The sequence below is a fragment of the Natator depressus genome, chromosome 2 (genome assembly GCF_965152275.1).
Source record: "Natator depressus isolate rNatDep1 chromosome 2, rNatDep2.hap1, whole genome shotgun sequence".
In the NCBI taxonomy this organism is placed as follows: Eukaryota; Metazoa; Chordata; order Testudines; family Cheloniidae; genus Natator; species Natator depressus.
The window spans coordinates 41,057,349-41,082,929 of record NC_134235.1 but is presented as its reverse complement, the minus strand read 5'-3'; the positions used below and the strand labels follow the sequence as shown (position 1 = coordinate 41,082,929).

The 25,581-nt window shown below is 42.9% G+C and overlaps 1 protein-coding gene and 1 pseudogene across 2 annotated transcripts; both read right to left on the bottom strand.

Moving 5' to 3' along the window:
- Positions 1-821: 821 nt before the first annotated feature.
- Positions 822-2,463, bottom strand: LOC141981317 (elongation factor 1-beta pseudogene; annotated as a pseudogene).
- Positions 2,464-5,964: 3,501 nt separating this feature from the next.
- Positions 5,965-19,677, bottom strand: UQCRB (ubiquinol-cytochrome c reductase binding protein). Of its 2 annotated transcripts, XM_074944070.1 has the most exons (5): positions 19,581-19,677; positions 18,953-19,054; positions 13,474-13,545; positions 13,085-13,251; positions 5,965-6,198 (listed from the first exon to the last, which is right to left on the bottom strand). In XM_074944070.1, the coding sequence occupies exons 4-5, from the start codon at positions 13,244-13,246 to the stop codon at positions 6,121-6,123; spliced, it is 240 nt and encodes a 79-aa protein (XP_074800171.1). In that variant the 5' UTR covers positions 13,247-13,251; positions 13,474-13,545; positions 18,953-19,054; positions 19,581-19,677; the 3' UTR covers positions 5,965-6,120. The 2 variants fall into 2 exon arrangements, with proteins under 2 accessions (XP_074800171.1, XP_074800170.1); XM_074944069.1 differs by lacking the exon at positions 18,953-19,054 and having other exon boundaries at positions 19,581-19,666.
- Between the last annotated feature and the right edge of the window lie 5,904 nt (positions 19,678-25,581).

The following is a 25,581-nucleotide window of genomic DNA, read 5'->3' as shown; positions in this document are numbered from 1 at the left end:
GTATAAAATGCCAAAATACGTGTTAAACCTTTACCTTAATTATAGGCACAAACAATAACAAAGGGAACAGTAGCTGCTGTACAAGATCATTAGTCTTCTGAATTAAACACTATTTTATCCTAAAATCACAAAAGCGAGTGAGATGCATGTGGGGAGGGGGAACCCTCCCAACGTCTATGGTTCTGGATGCAGCCTCATGCTCTGATGTGTCTGTTGTTACAAATCAGCATCCCTGGATAGAGGTGACAGCATCAGTAAATCTCTTAAAATATATTCCCTGCCTCTCCCCTAGTAGCTGCTCAGCTTTTCAGGGACCAGACCAGTTTTGCACCAGCCATCAGACTATCTAGCCATGATGAATGTGACAGATTTTGAGGCAAGCACACTGCACATTCTCTGTTCAGACAGGTAGTCTGGCTTCTGAACCTGGCCTTGCCAGAGTAATATAGTCACAAAATTAGGGCCTGGTTCTTTACCAATGAAATCAAGGAATTTCCCCCCTACGTCTGGCTCTCAAAAGGGATGCTTGCTGCTAACTCAAGCCCAAGTTCAGTAACTTTCCAGGATCTTCAGGCTTTTCATTAACTGAAGAAAACCAGCCACATTCAGCATAGAAGCTTCACATCTGTCTGAGGATTGAGTTCCATTATGGAACTTGTTTTAAAAAAAGCTGCCACCAAAACTGGAGGTTCTGCCAACAGAAGAACTCGAAAGTGCCCTGAAGAGAACTGAGTTTGGGATGCTGAACAGCAAAGGGCTTTTGCCTTGTTTCTGGACTGCAAGCACCGAGCTCATAGTTTGCAACAGGAGTGGAGAGCTTTTACTGCCTCCCAGGACTGGGCCCACTCTCTCAGTGAAAAAAAATGTTAATTAAGGGCCTCATTTGAGAGGCTTTAGGAGGGCTGTGTGCTATTTGAGATTGGGGGAGGAAAGGAGGTGAAGATTTGTCTACCATTATGATATTGGTCCCAAGGCTCAGCTATGCAGAGTTTACTCTAGCTTTACATTACTCAATGATTGCCTCGGCTGCCTTTTTTTTTTTTTTTTTTTAAAAACACGCTTTCAAGTACTTTTAGTCCAGATGTAGCAGGGTTTAGATCTTGTTGAAAGCAGCTACATCCTTTGATTGTACATAATCTTCAAAGGTTGTTATTCTCTCTTCCAACATATCTGTACCAACTTTATCATCTTCAACTACATACTGAATTTGAAGCTTCTTGATACCATAGCCAACTGGAACCAGCTTGGAAGATCCCCAGACTAAGCCATCTGCCTGAATGCTTTGGACTCCTCCAATTTGGCCACGTCCGTCTCATCATCCCAGGGTTTTACATCCAGTAAGATGGATGATTTGGCAATAGAGTTGGGTTTTTGGACTTCAGATTCCTATGGAGTAAGACGCTTTTCTCTCAGTCTCTTGGATTCTTCACTTTCCTCCTCCTCCTCCTCATCAGATCTAAAGAGATCTATGTCATCATCTTTGCTATCTGTGGCTGCACCTGTGGAGTCCTCAACATCAGCAGGACCATATTTCCCCAAAGCCTTCTTTAATCCTGGCAAACTTGCCTTTTGCTTTTCATATGACTTCATGTGGTTGTACCAGTGGAGAGCGTGAAACAAGTCAGCAGGAGGCGGCGTAGACACTGCTTCAAAAACAGCAATGTCAGCCTGAGAGGGCACATACCCCTCGATGTACCTCTTGTTGGCCAGGAAGTCGTCGTGGAGTTGGAGGCCGGCAGCGGACCCGAGGTCCCCAAAGCCCATGATGATGGCGGCAGTGCGGCACACAGACAAACCGACTTTTGCAAGGCAAAGGATTCAGCCCATGATCTCTCTCTAGAGTGCCTGAAGCTTGAGTGATGGAACCTGTAGGACAGCAGAAACCAATACCTATCTAGAGAGAAAATACTTTAAGTAGGAATATATTTATCACATTAATATTTAGTGCAGGCTTAGATCTTGTTGGGCATAAGTAAACCTGCATATAGCTTGATTTGAGCACAAGGTTAAACTGTAAACAAGGTGTAACAGGCTGTGTGCTGGATGGTGTTTTTGGGCTAGTTGAGAAAAGTAGAAACACCCTGAACTGATAAGCTTGAAGTACAGATAGGGTAAGGATGTAAGTGATCGGTCCTTACACTAGCCATACAATGTCCAAACCAATTATATTCAAGTATAGATATTAGTAGCTAGGAAAGATGTATATAAACTATGTAGTGTGAGACATGATGTGGAATTACGGTGGTATTACCCAGTACCTACTGCCCAATGTCTGGGCCTGGGCCCTGTGGGCATAGAGCTGTTACATACATAACAAAGTAACATGAATGATGAGTGGGCATCAAATTCAGTTTTTGGATCCCAGAGAATTAGCCAAACTGTTTTCCCAGAACTTGACAAGGTGTTCTGTATAAACCACACAGAAAAGGCCTCAAAGGGGAATCCCAACATTCAGCAGCTCCATTAGGACAACCATGAATATTTTATCAAAATTCCTTGGGAGTTTATATCTGTTTTAGTTTTCGTTAGGGTGGAAGTTGGATTTAACACAAACATTTGTTTCTAGTTACAGAGCAGTTTAAAATAATCCATTGTTTCTGGCTTTGCTGTTTCAAAATTTAGTTAAAGAAATTAATACGAGGACTTCAAGCGATGGGCAAGATGACTTAAGAGGAGCGTGAAAATTGAATTCAAGTCAAATACCATTAAACTGCAGAACAGCATTAACTTAGACCATCTTAAATGGACACAATTTAATTGCAAGAAAATGAGAAACAAAACCAACCACCTGTGAACACTTTAAGTTACTTGCCCAGGATTTCATAGCAACTCTGTAGCACAGGTAGGGATAGAATCCAATTTGCTAGGCCATTCAACTGCCTTAACCTCAGGATCAGCCTCTCTCTTCCTGTAATCCCCTGCCTCATTCTCGACACACCTTCCAACTTCTACAATGAATGAGGCAAGGGTCCTGCAGACAGCAGCCTCATCATTACACAACCATGATTCAGCTCCAGAACTCCAAGCCTGAGCACTAGGATCTTGTGGAAAAATGGTATTTGATCATGCAATTGAAGATTGTGTAATACACACAAGGGGGCTGGACTAAGGTTTCAGGGCAACCATAAAACTGACTAACTTTTGAATGCTTGACTTTGCAACCTTAGTATTCTTTAATTTTTTTTAAAATGTAATTTCCTAATTTTAAAACAAAAACTGAAAAACCCCAAATGTCCTCCTGTAGAGCCATATTGATCCCTATCTTGGATCATCAGCAGCACAGACCTCTACACTTGAGCTAACAGAGTAACTGGCAGCATTAGTAGGCTGTTTTCCTCTGTGTGGACTACACATTAGACAGCAAGAAAGATTACTACTGGGTTTCTCAGTTATTTATTAACTGCAGAGGAACAGACAAGAATCCTGGGTTCAATTCCAGGTTTTGGAGAAGAGTGTCTTTAATGGCTAAAGACCCTTCTGCTTCTAGGCTCCCACTGTCAGTTCCCCACCCCGCTTCAGCACCTGTTCTGTATCCTGCCTCCACCCCCATGCTCCCAGCAGCTCATAACTTGGCCAAATTTACACAAATTTTTTATGGACACAGCACAAGGCACAGCCCTCATAGCACTGCAATACCTTTGCCAAATTTCAAATCATTCCTCCACAACATGAAGGTAGTAGAGGTTCTCAACTAAATGACTAGAAGAATTTTAAACATGGGCAGAATGCATTTTTTCCCCTCAAATGTCACAGACAGCTGAACCATTTTAGGCTGAAGTATTTGAAAATTTCAGCTGAGGCAGACATACACAATGGAAAATTTCAGCCCAATGGATTAGTTTAACAAAGTAATAAGCAACTGAAAACATGTTTATAATGGAAAGTCAACCTTAGCAATAAACAGTACAACCACCTATGCTTAATTTGGTTTCCTCCCTGCCACTCCCCCAGCACAGAACTTTAAATGCTATTTGGCAAAGAAAATTGAATTTATACTTTGCTTCATTGTTTTAAGGCAGTTCAAAAGGCTTCTTAAGTTTTTTACAATACAAGTGTAGATTTTGTGAATGCTGCAGACATTTATTTAAGAAGTCAGTGATTTCAAGTGTCCATTTTTAGGATCCAGTTTTCAGAGCATGGGTGGCTCAGCTCTTTCTAAAGAGTCAGGCCACTTTAAGGTATCTCACTTTGAGCACTCAGTCACCAGTCACTTATGAAAACCTTAGCCTCCAATACTTTATGAACTAGTGGTAGGATTAAGATATTGCACTACCAAAGTCTAATCATTTAATTGAAAAGTTTTAATTTAGATTTAGACTACTTGTTTAGACACCTATTTAACTTCTGCCTACAAACACTTAAGAATTTTTAAAAATGAGATTAGACTGTCAGAGCACCAATCCCACTTCTGAAACTCCCAGGAAAAGGAGACTACACATTGCTGATACTTCAACAGTTTAAAAAAGTCTGATAAGCTTTCAGGCCTTTTTATAGTTTATAAAAAGGCACATCCATCTTTCATTTGCAGGTCTGTAACAGCAAAAATGTTTTAGTCAATACATTTTACTATGACTTCAGGGAAGCAAGAAAATAACTGGATCCTTTGTTGAAAGAATTTGTAAGGGGCTGTGGCAGATGGCATTGTGAAAGCAACTTTTTCAAACTGCTAGTCTGAGATGGTCACCATCCATCTGCAAACTGTGTGGACCACTTATTTCAAAAATAGTGGTGTAATACCTAGCTCTTACATAATGCTTTTCATCCATAGAGCTCAAAGTACTTTACAAAAAAGAGCATGGTCCCTATTTTACAGATGGGGAAACTGAGGCACTAAGGTAACGTGACTTGCTGGAGGTCACACAACAGGCCAGATGCAGAGCTAGGAAAAGAACCTAAGACTCCCATGTCCCATCCCAGTGCTCTAGTCAGTCGGCCAAACTAATCCTACCACCAGAAGACTTGGCTTGCTCCAAGTTTTCATAGTTAATTTGTTTTTACAGCGTAATATGTAATCCTCTTAGCTTTGCCCTGCCTCCTTTTACCTTTCTGCAGATCACAAACATGTGCTATTTCTTAAAGTCTGTACATCTTGCTACTATCCAAGCAAGACTTGTGCATTTCAACAGGATTGCACGTGCACAGAGTTTTGAGGCAGGCTTTGGAAAAAAGTGCAGGAAAGCATATGGTCCACCATCAGGTTTTAATTTTAAAACACCCACATTTGAGCTCCATCTCCTTTTTGAAGATGCTGTGGCCTCACAAGAAAGCTGTTACTTTCTCTGTGCTTAAACTGTCCATATATTAAACATGTAGACATTTGTACTTGAGATCAGCAGCTTGCACAAAGATTTACTTTGGGCAAAGGGAGGAAGGACATATGCCTTTTTAAATTAGTTTCTAGAAAGGGTATCAGAGTAAGTCACTATGACCCAGTAACATTGTAAAATTTCAAGAATTTAGAATTAGAACCACCCATTGTTACCAAAGAAGACGGCTATTCTAAAGTGGTGTTCAGCATTTAGTATATGAAGGGAGTGACCAGGACACTAATAAAACTGAGGCAATCTTTATTCTGTGGTTAACAAATCACTCAAATTCCATTCCATTCCTGTAGTATTCCATGTGCTTGGGTACACACACAGTTACATAATGCTGTTGAATAAGTACTCAAGCATGCATCATAGTATTCCTGTCTCCAGGGAAGAGAGGCGATGAAGGATATAAGCCTATCACTCCATGTATAAGTATCCCTTTTATAAATTAACTAGAGGAGTTGGCATAAACACCCAAAGACTTTTGCTTACCTACCCTCCCAGCTGCAGGAAGCAGCTGTACTATGACAAGAGTATGAATCAAGAGGCTGGAATGAAGACCACATTCATGTGAGGATATGCAATGTATCTGATTGTAGGAAAGGTCTGAACACTGCTTTGTTACAATTTACAAAAAAAGTCTCCAACTAGATTTTGTACTTTGACGTGTTTATTTTAGTTGGACTGACAAATTCAGTGAACAAAGTTTCTTCAGCCTCAGATTTTCCTCCCAACAGATTTTTACCATAACTTTAAAATATTTGTTAGAAAGAAATGCAGCAGCTTGCATGAAGTATCTTCCCAGCAGTTACTTCCTGTCCCACTCTTCTCTTTCAAGTCGTTCACGGATTACCTCTTTCAGGTATGGTTCGAGATACTTTTTATCCTGAAACAGAACAGATTTTTTTTTTTAAAAAAAAAACACATACAAGAAATGTCACACTAAGTGCAGCTCTAACTCTGGAAGTGTGACTGAAAATGGCACACAGGGGTTCTGTGTTTCTCAAATTCGTATCAAACCGTGCCTACTTTAAGGGGCCAAGGATGAATTTTCTAGCTCCAATTTCTGCAAATTCAGCCTGTCATCTGATAGTCAAGCTGTGTTCTACCTTTTCACGCTTCATCACCATGAGCAGGCCAAATCATCTTTCATGTGCAACCCCATCTCCAAGTTATGCCCTCTTGCAGGTCTTCCATGGCAAAAGCACAGGAATTTTCCCAACTCATTGTTCAATACCAAAGTGCTCTAGTGAATAACCAAGCTTTGATCATCCTACATTTTAGAGACCTTCTTATTCACATGGTTTTAGCTATTTTCTGGGTGGAACTTGAGTTCCACATGATCAACAATTCGAAGGCCAATTAAAATGGTTGAACTAAGCTCTTGCTATTTTATCCGTAGAATAAAATTTCTTTGTATTTTAAGCATTTAATGCCCTTCAGTTTCTTCCAATCCACTCCTTGAGCTGCAGAAGTAGTGTCCAAGAAATAGTTTCACACCTACATGCAACTGTTGTGAATCTGTCCAGCTATGTTTAGTCACTTGAGTAATCCATTATCTGTAGGATCCTATGGATTTAAAAATGTATTAATCTTGCCCACAAGCAATTCTAGTCTTCCTTTCTCCTATACCCCAAGTTATTTTCCCTTTGGATAGCTACTGACCACAGTTGCACTGACTGGAGAAGTCTTGCACACCACCTTTCCAATACTGATAGTTTGAATCCCTTTTGTTCCTGAAAGAAGCTTCCAAACACTTAAAAGCAGGTCATGAAAGACCTGCCCATCTAAGATAAGATCCAGAATCTTCAACTCTTAATGTTAGATTCCAAAGCTAGAAGGGACCGTTGTGATCAATATCCTGCTGCAGACATTTGGGGAGCATTTTTTTGGTTTACCTTTTAAAGTCACACCAGCTTTAGGATAACAACTAACTGGCTTCCTGGCCAACGTCTTGTTTTGGAATGAATTATCCTAACTAAACCATGCAACACAATGTTGTACAATGAACAACTCCTTTTTGTATTTTGCAAATATGCCAGGTGATTTGGCTTCAACAATCAAGGTTTTTATTCTTTCAGCCAACATACATCTCATCCAGTACAGTTTAGGAGATGGTACCATGCTTCATGAAATGGTTATTCTTTTATACATAAAATAACCATGCAAAATATAACACCTTGCAACCCAAATTCATACAAGATGTTTTATAAAACATTTTCGTTTGCAGTTGCAGAGCTATTTAAGTGCTAAGAATTATTAGACAAGTCACTGTTCTCCACTAAAGAGAAGTGCAGACTTCTGTTAAAACACAGCAATAATACAGAACTATTACTCCTGGGGGCATTCTGTGCCCAAAAAATAAAAATTCTGTGCACAATTTTAAAATTCTGCAAATTTTATTTATCACACCATTTCAATTATTTTGGTAATCTCAAAATACGTCAGCAAATATGTCTAATACAAATGCACATAAAAATTCCCCCAGGAGTAGAGAATTAAAGAAACCCCTATGACAACCCAGTTCCTGTTTCTCTGCCCCCTTCCCTCTCAGGCCACCCACAACCCCTGCCCCCAGAGCCCAGCTATGGTGGCTCCCCCAGCCCAGACACTCCCCTTCCCCCCGAGCCCAGGGATCCAGAGGGAGAAACAGCCTGATGCTTGGTCCCAGGCTTGCATGGAGTTTCCTGTGCACTGCTGTCTCCTTCCCTCAGGGCATGCTGGAAACTGCAGCTGCCAGGAACCCTCCAGCTCCCTCACCCAGGTAAAAAGAAAAAGGAGGACTTGTGGCACCTTAGAGACTAACGAATTTATTTGAGCATAAGCTTTCGTGAGCTACAGCTCACTTCATCGGCTGCAACTCACGAAAGCTTATGCTCAAATAAATTCGTTAGTCTCTAAGGTGCCACAAGTCCTCCTTTTTCTTTTTGCAAATACAGACTAACACCGCTGCTACTCTGAAACCTCCCACAGATAGTGTCTCTATGTGCAAGCTAGGCTCTGCTGGGTCCAGCGGCCCCTAGTGGTGACCTACAGCACTTCAGCCCATTTCTGTGCAGGAAAGGAAATTCTGTGCACACGTTAATTTCTGCACAGTTCTGCTTTGCTCAGTGGTGCAGAACTCCCCCAGGAGTAAATACATATCCAGTTGAAACTGGAAGGGAAATTTTGGTAGGCAGAATACAGACTCAAGTTGAAATTTAAACAAATGCAAGCAGCAAGTCACTACTAAATCACTGTCATTCAAATACTGACCCATATTAGCAAGTGAATTAAACAGGATTACAGCACAAGGTGCTATAAATGCACCTGGCATAGTGGTATAATCAGAGACTATATTGTTAATTGAAGAACTTGGCAATGTGACCGTTCAATCAATTACCGATACCAAGCACAAGCTATAGATTCAAAGATCACATGCATAATTTTAACCTCAACCTATGTATACATTTTGTTTGCGCATTTAGACTGCAAGCAGCTTTGTGCAAGGACTTTTCTTCTACAGCAAACAATCGCGTTTCAAATCATTTGCCCTTGTTGGAAGACAAAATATTAAATTCAGAGCTCTGCACGCTTTCCTTAACTTTTGTTAAGTGTTTGGGGATCTTTGGAAAATTCCAAAATGCAGTTATATTTGTTGTGCTAAGTACATACACAGAAAAGAATTTTCAGAACAGGTTTCCTGAAATACCTGTCATTGCCTTCAAATTCATTGCACAATTATGACTCTTGAAAAATTAAGCCCACAACTGCATTTCCCTCCATGCTCCAGCTGACAGAATCCTACAGAGGTGGAATGTTAACTCCGTGCCAAGCTGGGATATTTTCTTCCACCTCAACTGAATTCAATGGCCAGTCATCATGGCTAATGGGGTGCTATAGAAGGATCTGACCCTACACTGTAAATTTAGTCTCACCTATACCATCTGATGTGGATAGGGATACATGAAAATCTGGTGTGCAAAACAGGTTGAAACAGTGAAACTTGGCTAAGCTAGCGTTTTCAGCAAGGTAAATTCTGCATTTAAAAAATGGGTTGAGCAACTACATTGAAAAGTGATTAAAGCAATTTTTTTTAAAAACCTGAAAACTGGGGGGAGGAGGGGGAGCAGGTTGCAACTTTACAGTATAAGATTCCTGCGACTTTGAGAAGCTATAACATCTACACTGTTTGTAACAGGCCTTTGAAACTCAGTAACAAGAAAGCCCTCCATCTAGAGGAGTGCCTTTTCCCATGAAATTCCATTCAAGTTTAGCTAACTTAACACTTATTTACATTTCCCAGAAAATTTGGGCAGAATGCCAATAGTAAACATGACCATTCTGAAGGCCAACCACTACGTGGATATACAGGAGCTGTCAGAGCAGATGTAGCACCAGGGGAAAGAGTAGAGCCACCCCATATTCACTCTGGCCACCACTATAACTCCAGAAGCAGCATACGATCTCAGCAGCTCATCCCTCACCCATGGGGCACCAAATTGGGGTGTGTGCGCGTGTGTAGGAAATCCCATCTCTTGGGGGGGGAAGAGAGGGAGACAGCCTGGCCAGATTCCCCCAGATCTACCATATGGTGCCAGCAGCCCATTCCTCACCGCCCTTTGGAATAAATCATCCTTAAAACAGGATTTGAAGACTACAGTAACTGTCAGAGGCGACAGGTTTCAGAGTAACAGCCGTGTTAACAGCTCACTGCTGTAGCTCACGAAAGCTTATACTCAAATAAATTGGTTAGTCTCTAAGGTGCCACAGGTACTCCTTTTCTTTTTGTCAGAGGTGAGCAATCTATTACAGGTGGGTGAGGTTCTGTGGCTTGAAATGTGCAGGAGGTCACACTAGATCAAGGGTGGGCAAACTTTTTGGCCCGAGGGCCACATCTGGGAATAGAAATTGTATGGCGGGCCATGAATGCTCAGAAAATTGGGGTTGGGGAGCGGGCTGCAGGGTGGGGCCAGAAATGAGGAGTTCAGGGTGCGGGAGGGGGCTCCAGGCTGGGGAGTGGGGGCTCCATCTGGGGGTGCGGGCTCTGAGGTGGGGCTGGGGATGAAGAGTTTGGGGGTGCAGGAGGGTGCTCCAGGCTGAGATGAGGGGTTTGGAGGGGGATCAGGGCTGGGGCAGGGGTGTGGGGAGAGGCTCAGGGGTGCAGGCTCCAGACGGCACTTACCTCAAGCTGTTCCCAGAAGCAGCAGCATGTCCCTTCATCTCTTACACGGAGGCACGGCCAGGCAGCTCTGCTGCATGCTGCCCCATCTACAGGCACTACCCCTGCAGCTCCCATTGGAGTGCTAGAGGGGGCTATGCCACGGCTTCTGGGAGCCGTGTGGAGCAGCCCCCAACCCTGCTCCCCAGCTGGAGCACTGAAGGGAGGCCATGTGGCTGCTTCCAGGAACTCCGTGGAATGGCCTCTGACCCTGCTCCCCACCTGGAGCACCAAAGAGGGACAAGCCCCAGACCCCGCTCCCCAGTGGGAGCTTGAAGGCCGGTGGCCCATAGTTTGCCCACCCTTGGACTAGATCATCATGATGGTCTCTTATGACCTTAGAGTCTATGAGAACAGCCTTCTCCTGCTGTCTGCTAATGTAGTTGGTCCAATAGGTCAAGCATGCAGCAGTGCTGAAAGCTCAGGATTCAAACCCCGATGAAACTAACATCCATCACCATTGTGTAACCAGAATTTGGGTTTAACCTTTCCTTTTAGAAAAGGCTAAAAAATTATACCAAAAATACATTAAAGAACAATCACAAATTCATTCAGTGCATGAGACAGAAGTCCTGTGGAAAAAACAGCATGTGATCTAATGATTGACTATCAGAATGCACACACACACAAGAGAGCAGAATTAAGGTTGCACAGCAAATGTAAATATGACATTTCCAAACTTTTAAGTGCTTGACTTTGCAACTCAAACGATTGTGTGCATCAATACAGATGCACACAACGATACAGACTCAGTGGTGATGCTGCACCTGACCCTAACAGCACAAGGCCTTGGCCTGCCCTGTGCACTAAGTGTGGGGCAAGCAGGCAGGATCCAAGTGTGGAGAGGGTCAGTGTGGGTGGATCCAAAGTGTAGAGTGAGAGGATTTGGTGTGGGACAATCTGGGTGTAGGCAGTTCAGTGGGGGTGGGGTGCGGAAGGGAGAAGATTATGTGTGGGGGGGAGATCTGGAAGCACAGAGGCTTGTTGGAGGGATTCCAAGGGCAATAGGACTCTGCAGGGGCTTCCAGGTGAAAGTGGTTAGGGCTCAGCAGAGAGGTCTGGGTGTGGGGAAGTCAGTGGGAGTAGGGTGGGGGTCTGGGTACAGCTAATGGGGGCGGGGGGGGGGTCAGTGGCTTGGGGGTCTGGATGTGGAGGCTCAGGGTGGTGCGGGGGGGGCCTTGAGTGCAGGGAGCTCATCGGGGTGGTCTTGGTGCATAGATTGGTGTTTGGGTGCAGAGGTTGGGGTCTGGGTATGGAGGGCAAAGGGGGTTCTGGATGTACAGGATAAGGCTTGGTGGGGGCATCTGGGAGGTCCAGATGCCCGGGGTGGGGGAGCAGCTCCCCATACAGTACCCCTCCCCCAGCAGCTGAGGAGCAATGGGGGCAAGAAGCAGGGGAGGATGCTGAGCTTCCTGCAGCTGGGGGGAGGTTTCTGGGGTGGGTCTGACACAGCCCCAGACACGTATTGCAAGGGAAGAGGAAGTCCCATCCTCTCCTGCTTCCAGCCCAGCTGGGACTAGCAGCTGATCCCAGCTCAGGGTAGGAGCCACTGGCTGGGGTGTCCCCAGCCCTGTAGTGATTTACCTCTCTGCTAGCTGTTCCGAGTGCCTGAAACAACATACCTGTGCAGCTAGGGAGTGGTGCGTGACTGCTCTTGCACCTTCCCTTTGGCTTCCTTGTCAGAAAGTCATTTTTCTGCAGGGAAGCAAAGAAATCTGCAGGGGACATGAATTCTGAGCACACGCAGTGGTGCAGAATTCCCCCAGGAGTAACTTAGTATAACCTTCCCGTTACATGAATGAGTGGCAACTGCATATAGGAAAGTGTCACAGCATTGCTGGACTTTAAGTGTGACACATTTAAGGCACTTAAAGGAAAGAAAGTTCCATGGTAATCAGGTATTTTAGTCATATCTAGGTATAAAGTTATTTACTTTACAACCGGAATCTCTCACATTACATTGGAGTTCTCCTTTAAACAATTTCCCCCCTCCCAATGTCCCCAGCCCACTTTAAGAATAAAATCTTTGGGTCAGAATAGTTTTCTGCAAAGTTAAAGGAACTTATCAAAAGATCAAGATATACTAGTGTTATTGGGAGACTTTTACAATATACAACATTAAGTTTTGTTCGGAAGATGACATTTTTAACTGCACAGCAGTAAAAATTTCATGTTTATAATTGCAGTTAAGAATACTCAAGCTTCTAAGTAGTGTGTTGTAAATGGAACTTCCATTTATAAGAGATACAAAATAGTACACTGACCAAAGTAAAATACTATTAAATGCATCCTGTAAGATACAAGAGCAAATTCTAAGTATCTCAGAAAAACACTTATATACTTGCTCATCTTTACTCATTTGAGTTGGCTATAGATTTCACTGGGACTGTGCACATGTGAAATTAAGCACATGGAAGTCTTTTCAGGATCAAAGCTTAGTAGGCTGTCTCCTGTCCAATAAGGATTCATTGTTTTCATTTAACAGGACACAGCCAAACTTGTATAGAAGAAACAAACATTTAAAGATGAAAAGAGATAAATTGCCTATATTAAAAAGTGAATTTACAAATACCTCTTCATATTTCACCCATTGTTCTTCAGGAAGAATTTGTTGTCTCATACTCAAATCAAGGGCTCTCTTGATGCGAAATAGTCGTTCATTATAAAGATTTTCTGGAAGCCTCTTCAGTGCTACTTTTACATCATCATCTTCATATATGGTATCATCTCGCATTAATCCTGTAACAGTAACATTTTTCAATATTTTTCAAGCTACTACAAACATTTTCATAACTGCAATAGAAGGGTGTGGCTAACTAATTTAAAACCTATCTTGCGTATCAGTTTCAAAACCAACGTATTTGTATTCAACTTTAAAAATCTGGAAAGTTTCTTTACACAGGCAATGGATGCACACAAATGTTTGCTATTTTCAACTCTTAAAAAAATTAAGACACCTACCAAGTTGGTTGAATCCAGCTGCGTTGTAATACCATTTGCGAAAGCCTTCTAACAGTCGAGCACTTGCTGAAACTGAAAGTGATCTCTGTTAGTTCAGAAGTAAGACAAAAAAAAACTTAACATTGGTAGATAACTAGCAGCAGATTAACATGCAAATATTTTAATATCTACTTTGCTATGCATATATGTTAATTATGCCATTTAATCTAGGCTACACCAAAGCCAGTTTTGTTTTCATCTGCTCTTCAGTGTTTTTAAAATGATACTGTGCACATAAGATTATAGTACTCCTACAATACTCATTTTGGTATCTGCCTTATTAAACAGAGTCTGAAAGTTATATTGGTCCAAGTCCTGGACCAGTACCAAAAAACCCTCAGACTAATACCAGGAACTAATGACAATTTTAAGGTCCACCACCTCACAACACACCAGGAATAAAGATACACTCTATACCATTAAAAAGCAAAGAGGCATTGTTTTCCAGTATTACTTGTTTATATTTGTGTATTTCCCCTAGCCCTTGTGCTATGAGGTATTTTACCCTGAAGTCATGCCACTTTGGTTGCTATCTTTTTTCCTCCCCCCACACTTAAGTACAATATTATTTTAGTGTCTGCTTCCACAAGCAGAACTAGTTAAAATATCTCTAAAGACTTAAACACCAGCTTACAACTTACAACATTTGTCTAGCTATTACTGAGACACAAGCTGGTGAACATTATAGCATAACTGAAAACAGACAATTAGACATTTTAGAGCACTGATATTATCAAGAAATTTTAGTTGAGTTTTTACAAGCCACTTCAAGATCACAAACTAAGATTTCTATGTTAAAGAGAACGTAGACCAGTTTAAGTGATGTTTAGTAGAGAACAAAAGAAATTTTCAGTATTTAATAAAATTGGGCAACCATTACTCCCCTTGAACCCAGAAGTATATCAAACTGCAGAATGGAAATTGACAGCCTCAGTTTTCACTGGGAAAGAGAACAGTGAAAGTAAATATTAACTTAAATTTTGCTTAAACAGAGTTTGGGGAAGGGGAGAATTTTTGCACAATACATGAAGAAAATGATTAAGTGAGGCACAGGTGGAAAAATACTTGTACTGATCCAACAGCAAGATTTTTTTAGAACTCTATTTCTATTCTATTGGTTATAACTTTTTATACCACCCTAATCACAAAGCACTTTCCAGTAGTGCATTAAGCATTTACTAACATCTGTCACGTTTGTTCTCATCCTCTTCCGAGAGGTGTGTACGGTGCAGCCTTATTTTGGTATGCTTGTTTTCCTTTTTGTTCCTGAGCCAGTAATCAACACTAAGATGGATCACAATAAGTGATATTATAGAATAGTTTTACATATTATACCTGTATCTCATTTTCATACATTACTCCATCTCTCTGGTCTTGCTCAGTGGAAAGATTTTAGTGCTTAAAAGGGACACTATCAATTTGAAATTTAGTCCATTCCCAAAAGGAATTAAAAAGAGTTTCAGGTACTACATCACCCCTGACACTCCCCACAAATTTTTGTGATTTTACAATCACACTTGCTATATTTAGGATTCTTCTAGGAATAACGTGCATGGCAATAGAGAGGCTTCCAAGGAAGCTAAGTTTGTGTGGGATAGGCAAAGAAGGAGAGAGAGAATGCTGATGAGTGCCTTAAAAATACATGAAACATATTGCAGAGTATGAATGACCAGTTTTAAAGAAACCATGAACAACAGAAAGAAAAGGAGTACTTGTGGCACCTTAGACTAACCAATTTATTTGAGCATAAGCTTTCGTGAGCTACAGGTCACTTCATGATGAGCTCACGAAAGCTTATGCTCAAATAAATTGGTTAGTCTCTAAGGTGCCACAAGTACTCCTTTTCTTTTTGCGAATACAGGCTAACACGGCTGTTACTCTGAAACCCATGAACAACAGAAAGGTAGCAGGTGTACTATGGCAATTAACCAGATGAGTTCCCCAGCAGAGGAAGACAGAGCGATAAGGCGATTCTCCCCCCTCCCCCGCCCCAATCACACACTCCCCCAAGTTTAACTTCCAGGTACTCTACAAGGAAGAGCCCACGACAGAACAAAAACCAATGTGTCACCAACTCCACTGCTAACTGTTTCTCTGCCTGTAACTGTGAGCCCTGGCCAGACAGGCATCCGGACCCTGGAAGCTCCTACCCAGGTCCTGGTCTTGACTTGCTAAGAATGCAGCATGCATATCCCCGCTAACAAAAGCCAGGCAGGGGAAACTATCCAGTGAGAGAGGTGTCTGTTGGTGGACTCACACAAAGTGAAAGACACACCCAGAAGGAGGTGGTTTGTCTGTGTAGCATCTGGGAGCACAAGGACATCATCAACAGGATGCTCATGAAAACATCAAGAATGGAGGATGCTAGCTGACTGGAGAACATTACAACCCTACAAGAGGGGGAAGGGGAACTGGCTGCTGGCCACCTCATGCAGTAGACAGTGCTCCACTCCCAACTTGGGTCCCCTGTCCATCAAAGTCAAGAACCAGTATGCTGTACTGGCAACATGACAAGAGGAGCAGACACCAATGGCAGAGGGAAAGGAACCACCTGTCCCCAAGGCTGGAACGCTCACAGCCACCACACCCAAAAGCAGGAGACAAAAGGTGGTGGTGATTGGTAACTTATTTCAGAGGGGGATGGAGGCATCCATCTACTGACCTGACTCAACATCCCAGAAGGAGCACTGCCTGTCTGTAGCCCACATCTTAGACGTTATGGAAAGGTTGCCAAGGTTTATCCGGTTTCAGAGTAACAGCCGTGTTAGTCTGTATTCGCAAAAAGAAAAGGAGTACTTGTGGCACCTTAGACACTAACCAATTTATTTGAGCATAAGCTTTCGTGAGTTACAGCTCACTTCATCGGATGCATACAGTGGAAAATACAGAAGAAGATGTTTGTAAGGAGAGTGATCACTTTACATAAGCTATTACCAGCAGGAGAGTGGGGTGGGGGGAGAGAAAACCTTTTGTAGTGATAATCACCCATTTTTTCATGATTTGTGTGTATAAAAAACAAACATCTTCTGTATTTTCCACAGTATGCATCCGATGAAGTGAGCTGTAGCTCACGAAAGCTTATGCTCAATAAATTGGTTAGTCTCTAAGGTGCCACAAGTACTCCTTTTCTTTTTGCAAGGTTTATCCATCCTTCTGACCACTACCCCATGCTTCTCATTCACTAAGATCAGCACTGACTACTGGGCTCTGGGAGCAAAGGTGAAGGAGTCAGAGTTGCAGGCTGAGTGTAAAGGGCCCAGTCAGGGACATGTGTATGTTGGAGATGAATGCATGGCTGTATAGTGTTGACAGGAGGGCTTTGACTTCCTCAACCATGGGATACTGTTCAGGAAAGGAGGACTGCTAGGAAGAGATAGGGTTCACCCAACCAAGAAGGGGAAGGGCATTTTTGTGCCCAGACTTGCCAACCTAACGAGGAGGGGTTTAAACTAGGTTCAAAGGGGACCCATGACAGAAGCCCACAGGTAGGTACAAAAATGAATCCTACCAGAAGTGGAAACAGACAAATTTCTAAGAATGAGTACAAAAGAACAGCACAACAAAATGACAAAGGCTAAGGCACAAAGTGAGTTACACCTAGCAAGGGACATAAAAGGCAACAAGAGGCGGCTGCTAATATATTTACAGAACAAGAGAGACAGGAAAGAGTGGGTCCACTACTTAGCAGGGAACGAGGGCTAATAACAGATGACATCCAGAAGGCTGAGGTGTTGAATGCCTATTTTGCTTCAATCCTCACTAGAAAATCATGACCAGATGCTTAACACAATTAGTACTGACAAGGAGGAAGGAACATAGACCAGATTAAAAAACAGAACAGGTTAAAGAATATTTAAATAAGTTAGATATAGTCAAGTCAGCAGCACCTGACAAAATTCACCCTAAAGTACTTCAGGAACTAGCTGAAGCAATCTAAGAAGATTCAAGAACCCTGGAGAACAGATGAGGTTCCAGAGGACTGGAGAATGGCAAACACAGTATCTATCTTTAAAAGGAGAACAAAGAGGACCCAAGGAAGTATAGACCAGTCATCTTAAATTTGATACAGTGCCTGAAAAGTTAAACAATCAATTTGTAAGCATCTTCAAGATAATAAGGTTATTAGTAATAGTCATGATCAAATCATGCCAAACTAATTTTCTCCTTTGATAGGATTACTGGCCTGGATGATGAGGGAGAAGCTGTGGTTGTGATACATGTTGATTTTAGTAAGGCTTTTTTGACATATTGCCACATGATTTTTCATAAGCAAACTAGGGAAATGTTATTTGATACTACTACTACAAGATGAAAAGGAGGACTTGTGGCACCTTAGAGACTAACCAATTTATTTGAGCATGAGCTTTCGTGAGCTACAGCTCACGCTCAAATAAATTGGTTAGTCTCTAAGGTGCCACAAGTCCTCCTTTTCTTTTTGCAAATACAGACTAACAGGGCTGTTACTCTGAAACCTACTACAAGATGGGTGCACAACTGGTTCAAAGACTGTACTCAAAATGGTTCATTGTCAAACTGGGAGAACATATCTAGTGGTCTTTTCAGGGGTCACTCCAGGGTCTGACACTATTCAACATTTTCATTAATGTCTCAGATAACAGAGTGGACAGTATGCTTATAAAGTATGTAGATGACAGCAAGCTCGGAGGAATTGGTAGCTCTCTAGATGACAGGATTAGAATTCAAAGTGACTTTGACAAATAGAAGAATTGGTCTGAAATCAAACAAATGAAATTCCAGACAAGTGCAAAAATTCTACACGGGGGGGGGGGGGGCAGGGGAGGGAAGAGGAATCAAATACACAACTACAAAATGGGGAATATCTGGCTTGTCAGTAGTACTGCTGAAAAGGACCAGGGATTATAATGGATCACAAACTGAATACAAGTCAACAATGTGATTCACCTGCAAAAAAGGTTAACATTCTGGGGTGTATTAACAGGAGTGTCATATGTAAGACAAGGGAGGCAATTGTCCTGATCTACTTGACACTAATGAGGCCTCAGCAGGAGTACTGCATGGGCACCATGCATCAAAGTAGATGTGTACAAATTAGACACAGTCCAGAAGATGGCACCTAAAATGATAAAAGATATAGAAAATTTGATCTATAAGGAAAGGTTTAAATGGCTGAGCATGGTTAGTCTTGATAGAAAGACAATGGGAGGGGGAATAAAGGGACCTGATAACAGTCTTCAAATATGTTAAAGGCTGTTAAAACGAGACAGCAATCAATTGTTCATGTCCACTGAAGGTAAGAGATGTAGTAATGGGCTTAATCTGCAGCAAGGGAGATTTAGGTTACATATTAGGAAAATCTTTCCAACTATAAGGATAATTAAATTCTGGAATAGATTTCCAAAACAAATTGTGAAACCACTATCACTGGAAGTTTTAAGAACAGGTTAGAGTTGACAAATACCTCTCTAGGATGGTTTAGGACTCTAGGTATACTTGGTCCAGCCTCAGTACAGGGGATGGACTAGATGAGCTGTCCAGGTCCTTTCCAGCCCTAAATTTCTGACTGTATATGAAAACACAATAGGAAACAGAAACTTCTATGAGAAGGGGAGGAACTAGGCACATTAGGTCAGCCCCCTGACAACAAGTGAGAATGTTAAGCCACCTCACAAATACCTTTGAAAAAGCAAACTACTCAGACTTCACAAAGAAGCAGAACACTGTAGAACTGAATTTACTTCGAGTCCCAATTCCCCAATCTAACTCCCCCCCCGCGCACACTGAATTCCCAGGTGGGACCCCTTGTCCCCAGCCAACCCATCCTTCTGGCTCCCCCCGCCCCCACAGAGCCGTCTGCTGGGGCTAATGAGGCAGGGCTGCCCCCAGGGCTGCGGATGTGGCCGGGCGCAGAGAGAAAGGGTCAGGGGCCTCTCCCCCCACCCTCGGGCACAACGTCCCAACAGCGGCCGGGGGGGCGCAGAAATCACCCGCTCCGCGCACGGAGCCCGGCACTGCCATGTCCCCAGGCTCATCTGCGGCCAGAAGCCGGGAAGGACTCGCGGAGGCCGCAGCCGCCACCGACTCCTCACCTGGTGCCCTCATCGCCATCTTGACCTCCGAGAGGCGTGCAGGCTTCTGGGTAAATTACCGAGCCCCAGCGTCACGTGAGGCGCGGGCGCACTCACGTGACCGCGCGGGGCTCTTTGCGTTTGCGCAATGCGCATGCGCTCCGGGAGGCACGTAACGTAACCTGTGTCAGCGGAGCAGCGGGGCGGAGCGGTGGCGCCGCGTTCTGTGGAAGAGCGCAGAGCGGGCGGGGGGGTTCCCCAGGGTACTGTGACCCCACTGGCTCCCCCACGCGACGGCGCTGCTGGCGTGAGCGCGTCCCGCTGGCTGTCCCGGCAGTGCCTCTGCTGCCTGGAAGGCTCCGTCCTGGGCAAAGCAGAAGCGCTCGAGGAGGCCGCGCTGGGGAGGGTGACCCGGCCCGGGGCGCCTCGGTCATCCGCGCGCAGGAGCCGCTTCCTTGGCTCGTTCCTTGGGCCCGCCCCCGCAAGGAGGGCAGGCTACAACCACGGGCGCCCGGGGTCTCTGGTGGGTCCTTTGCCAGGGCAGGGCGCTGTAAATGTACATATTCTCCTCCGGGTGCCGGATATTGCAGCAGCACTCAGACGACCAGCCGCGGTCAGGACTAGGCACCACACCAACCTAGCGAGAGCCGGCCCCTGCCCCAAAGAGCTGACGCTGTAGGCCAAACCGACTGAATTTGACCGACTGCCAGAAACCCACAGAGTGAAGCACGGTGCAGTATGGACAAACCTTGTTAGGTTTGTGTCTTGCCTCTCTCATGCCAGCTGACCTTTTACTGGGCTTAAAATCTGCCCCCTCCCCCATGTTGTGAGTATTATTGATGGGTTAAAGTCTCCCCAAAAATAGAGTGATGAAATATTTAATCGAGTCAGGTGATGGCAGCATGCTGGCTACACAAAAGTAGGGCTCCTGTATTTTGGACTACTTTGAACATTTCACTTGCTTAGCAATACATGACAGTTCAAACAACTGAAACACTGTAGGAAGCCAGTCTGATCGCCCAAGAAGTATAGCTCCTGGCATTCAGTGGCAGATGTTCTAGGTTCTTAATCCTGTGATAGATTTATCCCTTATGCAAGAACTGGTGAAATTCTAGGGCTGGTGTTGTGCGGTTTGTTGAGATTATCATAATGGTCTCTTCTGCCCTTAAAAAGATATGAAAAAAATAATGTATCTTTCTAAATTATACAAGAGACTACTCCAAGTATAGATAATTCCACCACTGGTTCTTCTTATACCAGCCCCCAACATGATACCTATTGACACATAAAAGTATTAGGATACCACTACTATGAATTATTAGCTTTTTTTTTTTTAATTACAACTTTATTTTGAAACATTGCACATATCAGAGTTATTGAGAATTTCTTCTGAAGTGGAAAAAGTCACAGGCATTACTAATGGCTGACCAATTTACTTAAGCAGTTTAATTCACTATCTAGGAATAGGAAGAACTTGAGAAAGCCACTATGGAACAACTTTTAAAAGAAAAGCACATTAAATTAAAACAAACATTTTCCTAGCTCTATGGAGACTCCCTACTTCAGTACTGATCCTAAAGCCTGGTCTACAGCAGAAAATTAGCTCAATTTAATGACATGGCTTAGGGGCATAGTTAAGCAGAACTAAAGCCGCGTCTACGCTACAAAGTTAAATCAGCTTCATGTAAATTAGCTGTTACCACTCAAGAAAGAGATCTTGGACTCATTGTGGATAGTTCTCTGAAAACATCCACTCAATGTGAAGTGGCAGAAAAAAAAGCAAACAATGTTGGGAATTATAAAGAAAGGAATAGATAAGACAGAAAATATCATATTGCCTTCATATAAATTCATGGTATGCCCACAACTTGAATATTGCGTGCAGACGTGGTCACCCCATCTCAAAAAAGATATATTGGAATTGGAAAAGGTTCAGAAAAGGGCAACAAAATTATTAGGGGTATTGAACGGCTACTGTACAAGGGGAGATTAATAATATTGGGATTTTTCAGCTTGGAAAAGAGATGACTAAGGAGATATGATAGAGGTCTATAAAAGCATGACTGGTGTGGAGAAAGTAAATAAGGAAGTCTTATTTACTCCTTCCCATAACACAAAAACTAGGAGCCACCAAATGAAATTAATGGGCAGCAGGTTTAAAACAAAAGGAAGTATTTTTTCACACAACACACAGTCAGCCTGTGGAACTCCTTGCCAAAGGATGTTGTGAAGGCCAAGACTATAACAGGGTTCAAAAAAGAACTAGATAAATTCATGGAGGATAGGTCCATCAATGACTATTAGCCACTATGGGCAGGGATGGTGTCCCTAGCCTCTGTTTGCCAGAAGCTGGGAATGGGTGACAGGGGATGGATCACTTGATGATTACCTGTTCTGTTCATTCCCTCTGGGGCACCTGGTTTTGGCCACTGTCAGAAGACAGGATACTGGGCTAGATGGACCTTTGGTCTGACCAGGTATGGCCGTTCTTATGTTCTTAATACTGGAGTGGTGTAGGAAAGCGTCCTATCGTGGTGAACAAAATAAGGCAGCCCTTCCCAGAAACCTGCAAAGGATTGTAGAGTACCTCCATGAAAGCTTCCTAGAGATATCCATGGCGAATTCCCAGGCCATCCCCATGCACATAAACAGTCTTTTTTTGGAGAGCACCCTCTGCGTAGCTGGAGTAGCCACCGATACCCACTACACCTACTTTTTTGTTCAGATTAAACATAAAAAATACCAAGTAACCCTTACAGTTTGATTGGAAATGTGTACTCACCAGAGGTGCCTTCCCTGGCCTCATGCTCTGCTGCCAACTGGTCCTGTGAAGGGGTGGGGTCCAGGGTTAAAAACAGTTTTTGGCTGTCAGGGAGAATGGATCCTCCACTTGCCTGCCTCACATTCTCCTCCTCTTTCTCAACAATGTCCTCCTTGTTGTTGCTCAGGGTCACCTGGGGCTTCTGGGAGGTATCCACGGAGCATGTGGGGTAGTTGTGTTGTCGCTGTCAAGAATCGCATGCAGCTCCTCATAAAAGCGGCTTGTTTGTGGGGCAGAACCAGAACGACTGTTTGCTTCGCTTGTCTTCTGGTACGCTTGCTGAAGTGCTTTTATTTTCATGGGGCAGTGCTGTGTGTCCCTGGTGTAGCCCTTCTCCTCCACACAATCTTGGCATAGATGTCAGCATTTCTTCTGCTGGATCGGAGCTCTGCCAGCACAGACTCTTCTCCACACAGCAATAAGATCCACCACCTCTGTACTCCGTGCTGGTACGCATTTGTGGCCGTGAGTCTCCATGATCATCTGTGTTGGCAAGTTCTCCACACTGATCAAACAGGAAATGAAAATTCAAAAGCTCCTGGGGCTTTAACAGGGGAGCGGCTATTTCCTGTTTACCTGGCTGACATACTGTGGAGTTGAAAGTGCTCTTCATAGCGGTCACAGCAGAGACCTGGAGGCCAATTCATTTGAATTACACAGTGTAGTGTCTACACTATCCTCATGTCGACCCATGGATGTCGAATCAAGCGCTACGCCTCTCATGGAGGTGAAGTACAGAAGGCAACTTTACAGGCCACTTAGGTCAGCGGAAGGGACCCGGTAGTGTAGACACATATATCATTAGATTGACTTAATGCGGCTTATGTCGACCTAAGTTGGTAGTGTAGACCAGGCCTAAGTCCCCAAGTAGACAGCAGTAGGGCAATGGAAGAATTCTGTCAACCTAGCTACTGCCTCTTGGAGAGGTGGCTTACCTACAACAGGTAGGAGAATCCCTCCTGTTGGCATATGTAGTGTCTACCCTGAAGAGCTGCAGTGGCACAACTGTGCCCTTGTAGCATTTTAAGTGTCAAGAAGCCCTAAGGAATACATACTAGCTTTACCAGCATAGCAAAAGATTTATTCTTTCCCCTCTTGACCAAAGACACAGACACCACATTGTTTCCAGAGCCTGAAGAGGCCCACCCAGCTCAGGACTCCAGCTCCCTGCCCTAATTCTCCCTCCCCATCTCCCATTAGTAATCAGAATTGGGGTCTTCCCTTTCCCAACATCGTCTCAGGCACTGCAGACAGGGTTCCAGGGCTGAGGGCCTTCCTCCTCACATTGGCATCCATGGAAGGTATAGAAAAGTAGACTTAAGGCAACCTCAGTAACTATAACCATCCTTTTATTAAACCCACCCTCTTATGCATGCTCCATTTAAAAGGATAGGTACTTGCTAGACCCCAGAATCAGTCTATTCTGCAATTCCACAGCAGAATCCACTCCATCCTGCAGAATTGTGCAGAATCCATTTTGTTGGTTTTATTTTAAATCAATGGCAATTGCTCTCATGATTGTAATTGTGACACTGAGCCAGAAAGGGTTAAACAACTTGCAGGCAAAATTACCCAAATTCTACCTCTAAAGACATATTAGGAAAGAAATAAATGATAACTAGGGCTATTCCCTATAAATAGCTATCAAAGCCATGTTAGATAGACTGGAGCTTTGAAATGTAGACTTGTATTGTTAAGGAATTGGAAGAAGATAGTGATTGTAATAGTCGATGATTACCTATATCTTGTTAGAGATTAAAAGTGTCACTAGATGGTTTCAGTCTGTCACTATGTTCTATTGACTCAAAGATCAAAGGGAAATATTAACATTTAAATGAATGGTGAATGTGGTAATATCAGTCTATTTCTCTTTGAAATATGTAATAAACTACCTGTAAATGACAGGTTTCAGAGTAGCAGCCATGTTAGTCTGTATTTGCAAAAAGAAAAGGAGGACTTGTGGCACCTTAGAGACTAACAAATTTATTTGAGCATAAGCTTTCGTGAGCTACAGCTCACTTCATCGGATGCATTCAGTGGAAAAAGTAGATTCCACTAAATGCATCCGATGAAGTGAGCTGTAGCTCACGAAAGTTTATGCTCAAATAAATTTAAGTCAAGTCTCTAAGGTGCCGACAAGTACTCCTTTTCTTTTTACCTGTAAATGGTGGAAGATGGGCAGTTGCCTTATGCTAATCCATATAGCTAATTACTGGTGATGCTTAGGAAATAGGCCTACTTCAAAGCCACAATGCTTCACTTATTATTCGACTGCTGTCAAGAAGCTGCCAGAGAACTATAAAGAGAACTCTTGGGCCCTGATCCTGTTATCTCAGATCTGCTTAAACTCCATCAAGGAAAGTTTGAGTCACAAGACTGAGGTCCCCAGCTACAGTCTGGGTCATCCTGATATTGGTCATAGGTTATAGTCCAGTGGAATTTATTCTGAAAGAACTTTTTGCAACTCTAAAGCTCACCATCTCTACTATGAAACTAAACTAAGAACTTTATTCATATCTGTATGTATAATTATTTTTTAACCTATACTCACTCTCTCCTTTTTTTAAATAAATTTTAGTTTAGTTAATAAGAATTGGCTGTAAGCATGTATTTGGGTAAGAACTGAAATATTCATTGACCTGGTGGGTAATGTGTCCGATCCTTTGGGATTGATAGAATTTTTTATATGATGAATAAGATTTTCAGTAATCCTTATCGTATTTGACTTGGCTGCCTGGGTGGGAGCCCAAGGCTGGATTGTTTTAAGGGAATTGTGTTCTTGGCTTCTGGGTAACCAGTAAGGTGTTGTAGAAGCTGTTTTGTTGCTGGATTGGTTAATCTAATTATTAGAAATACTATAGTGCTGGAAAGAGCCACTTGCAGCTCCCGAGCCTCAGTCTGAGTATCACTGCTGTAAAGTGAGACAACTATTAGGGAACATAGGCTCCAAATTTTAGCTTTTTAAAAACAAAAATTATATCAGTGGAAATATTTTCATTGTATTTTAATACATTTGAATTAAAATATCTAGTTTTTAAACTTCTTAAAATATTTATAAGACAAACACTACACCACTGTGCTAGCATGAAGAATCATACTGACTGTAAACAAAATCAGAAAGTGTCTACTCTAGTTTAATTTACTTTATGCATTTTATTCAGCTTGGCAAGTAGCATGGACCATGAAGGTGTGTGTTTCTTA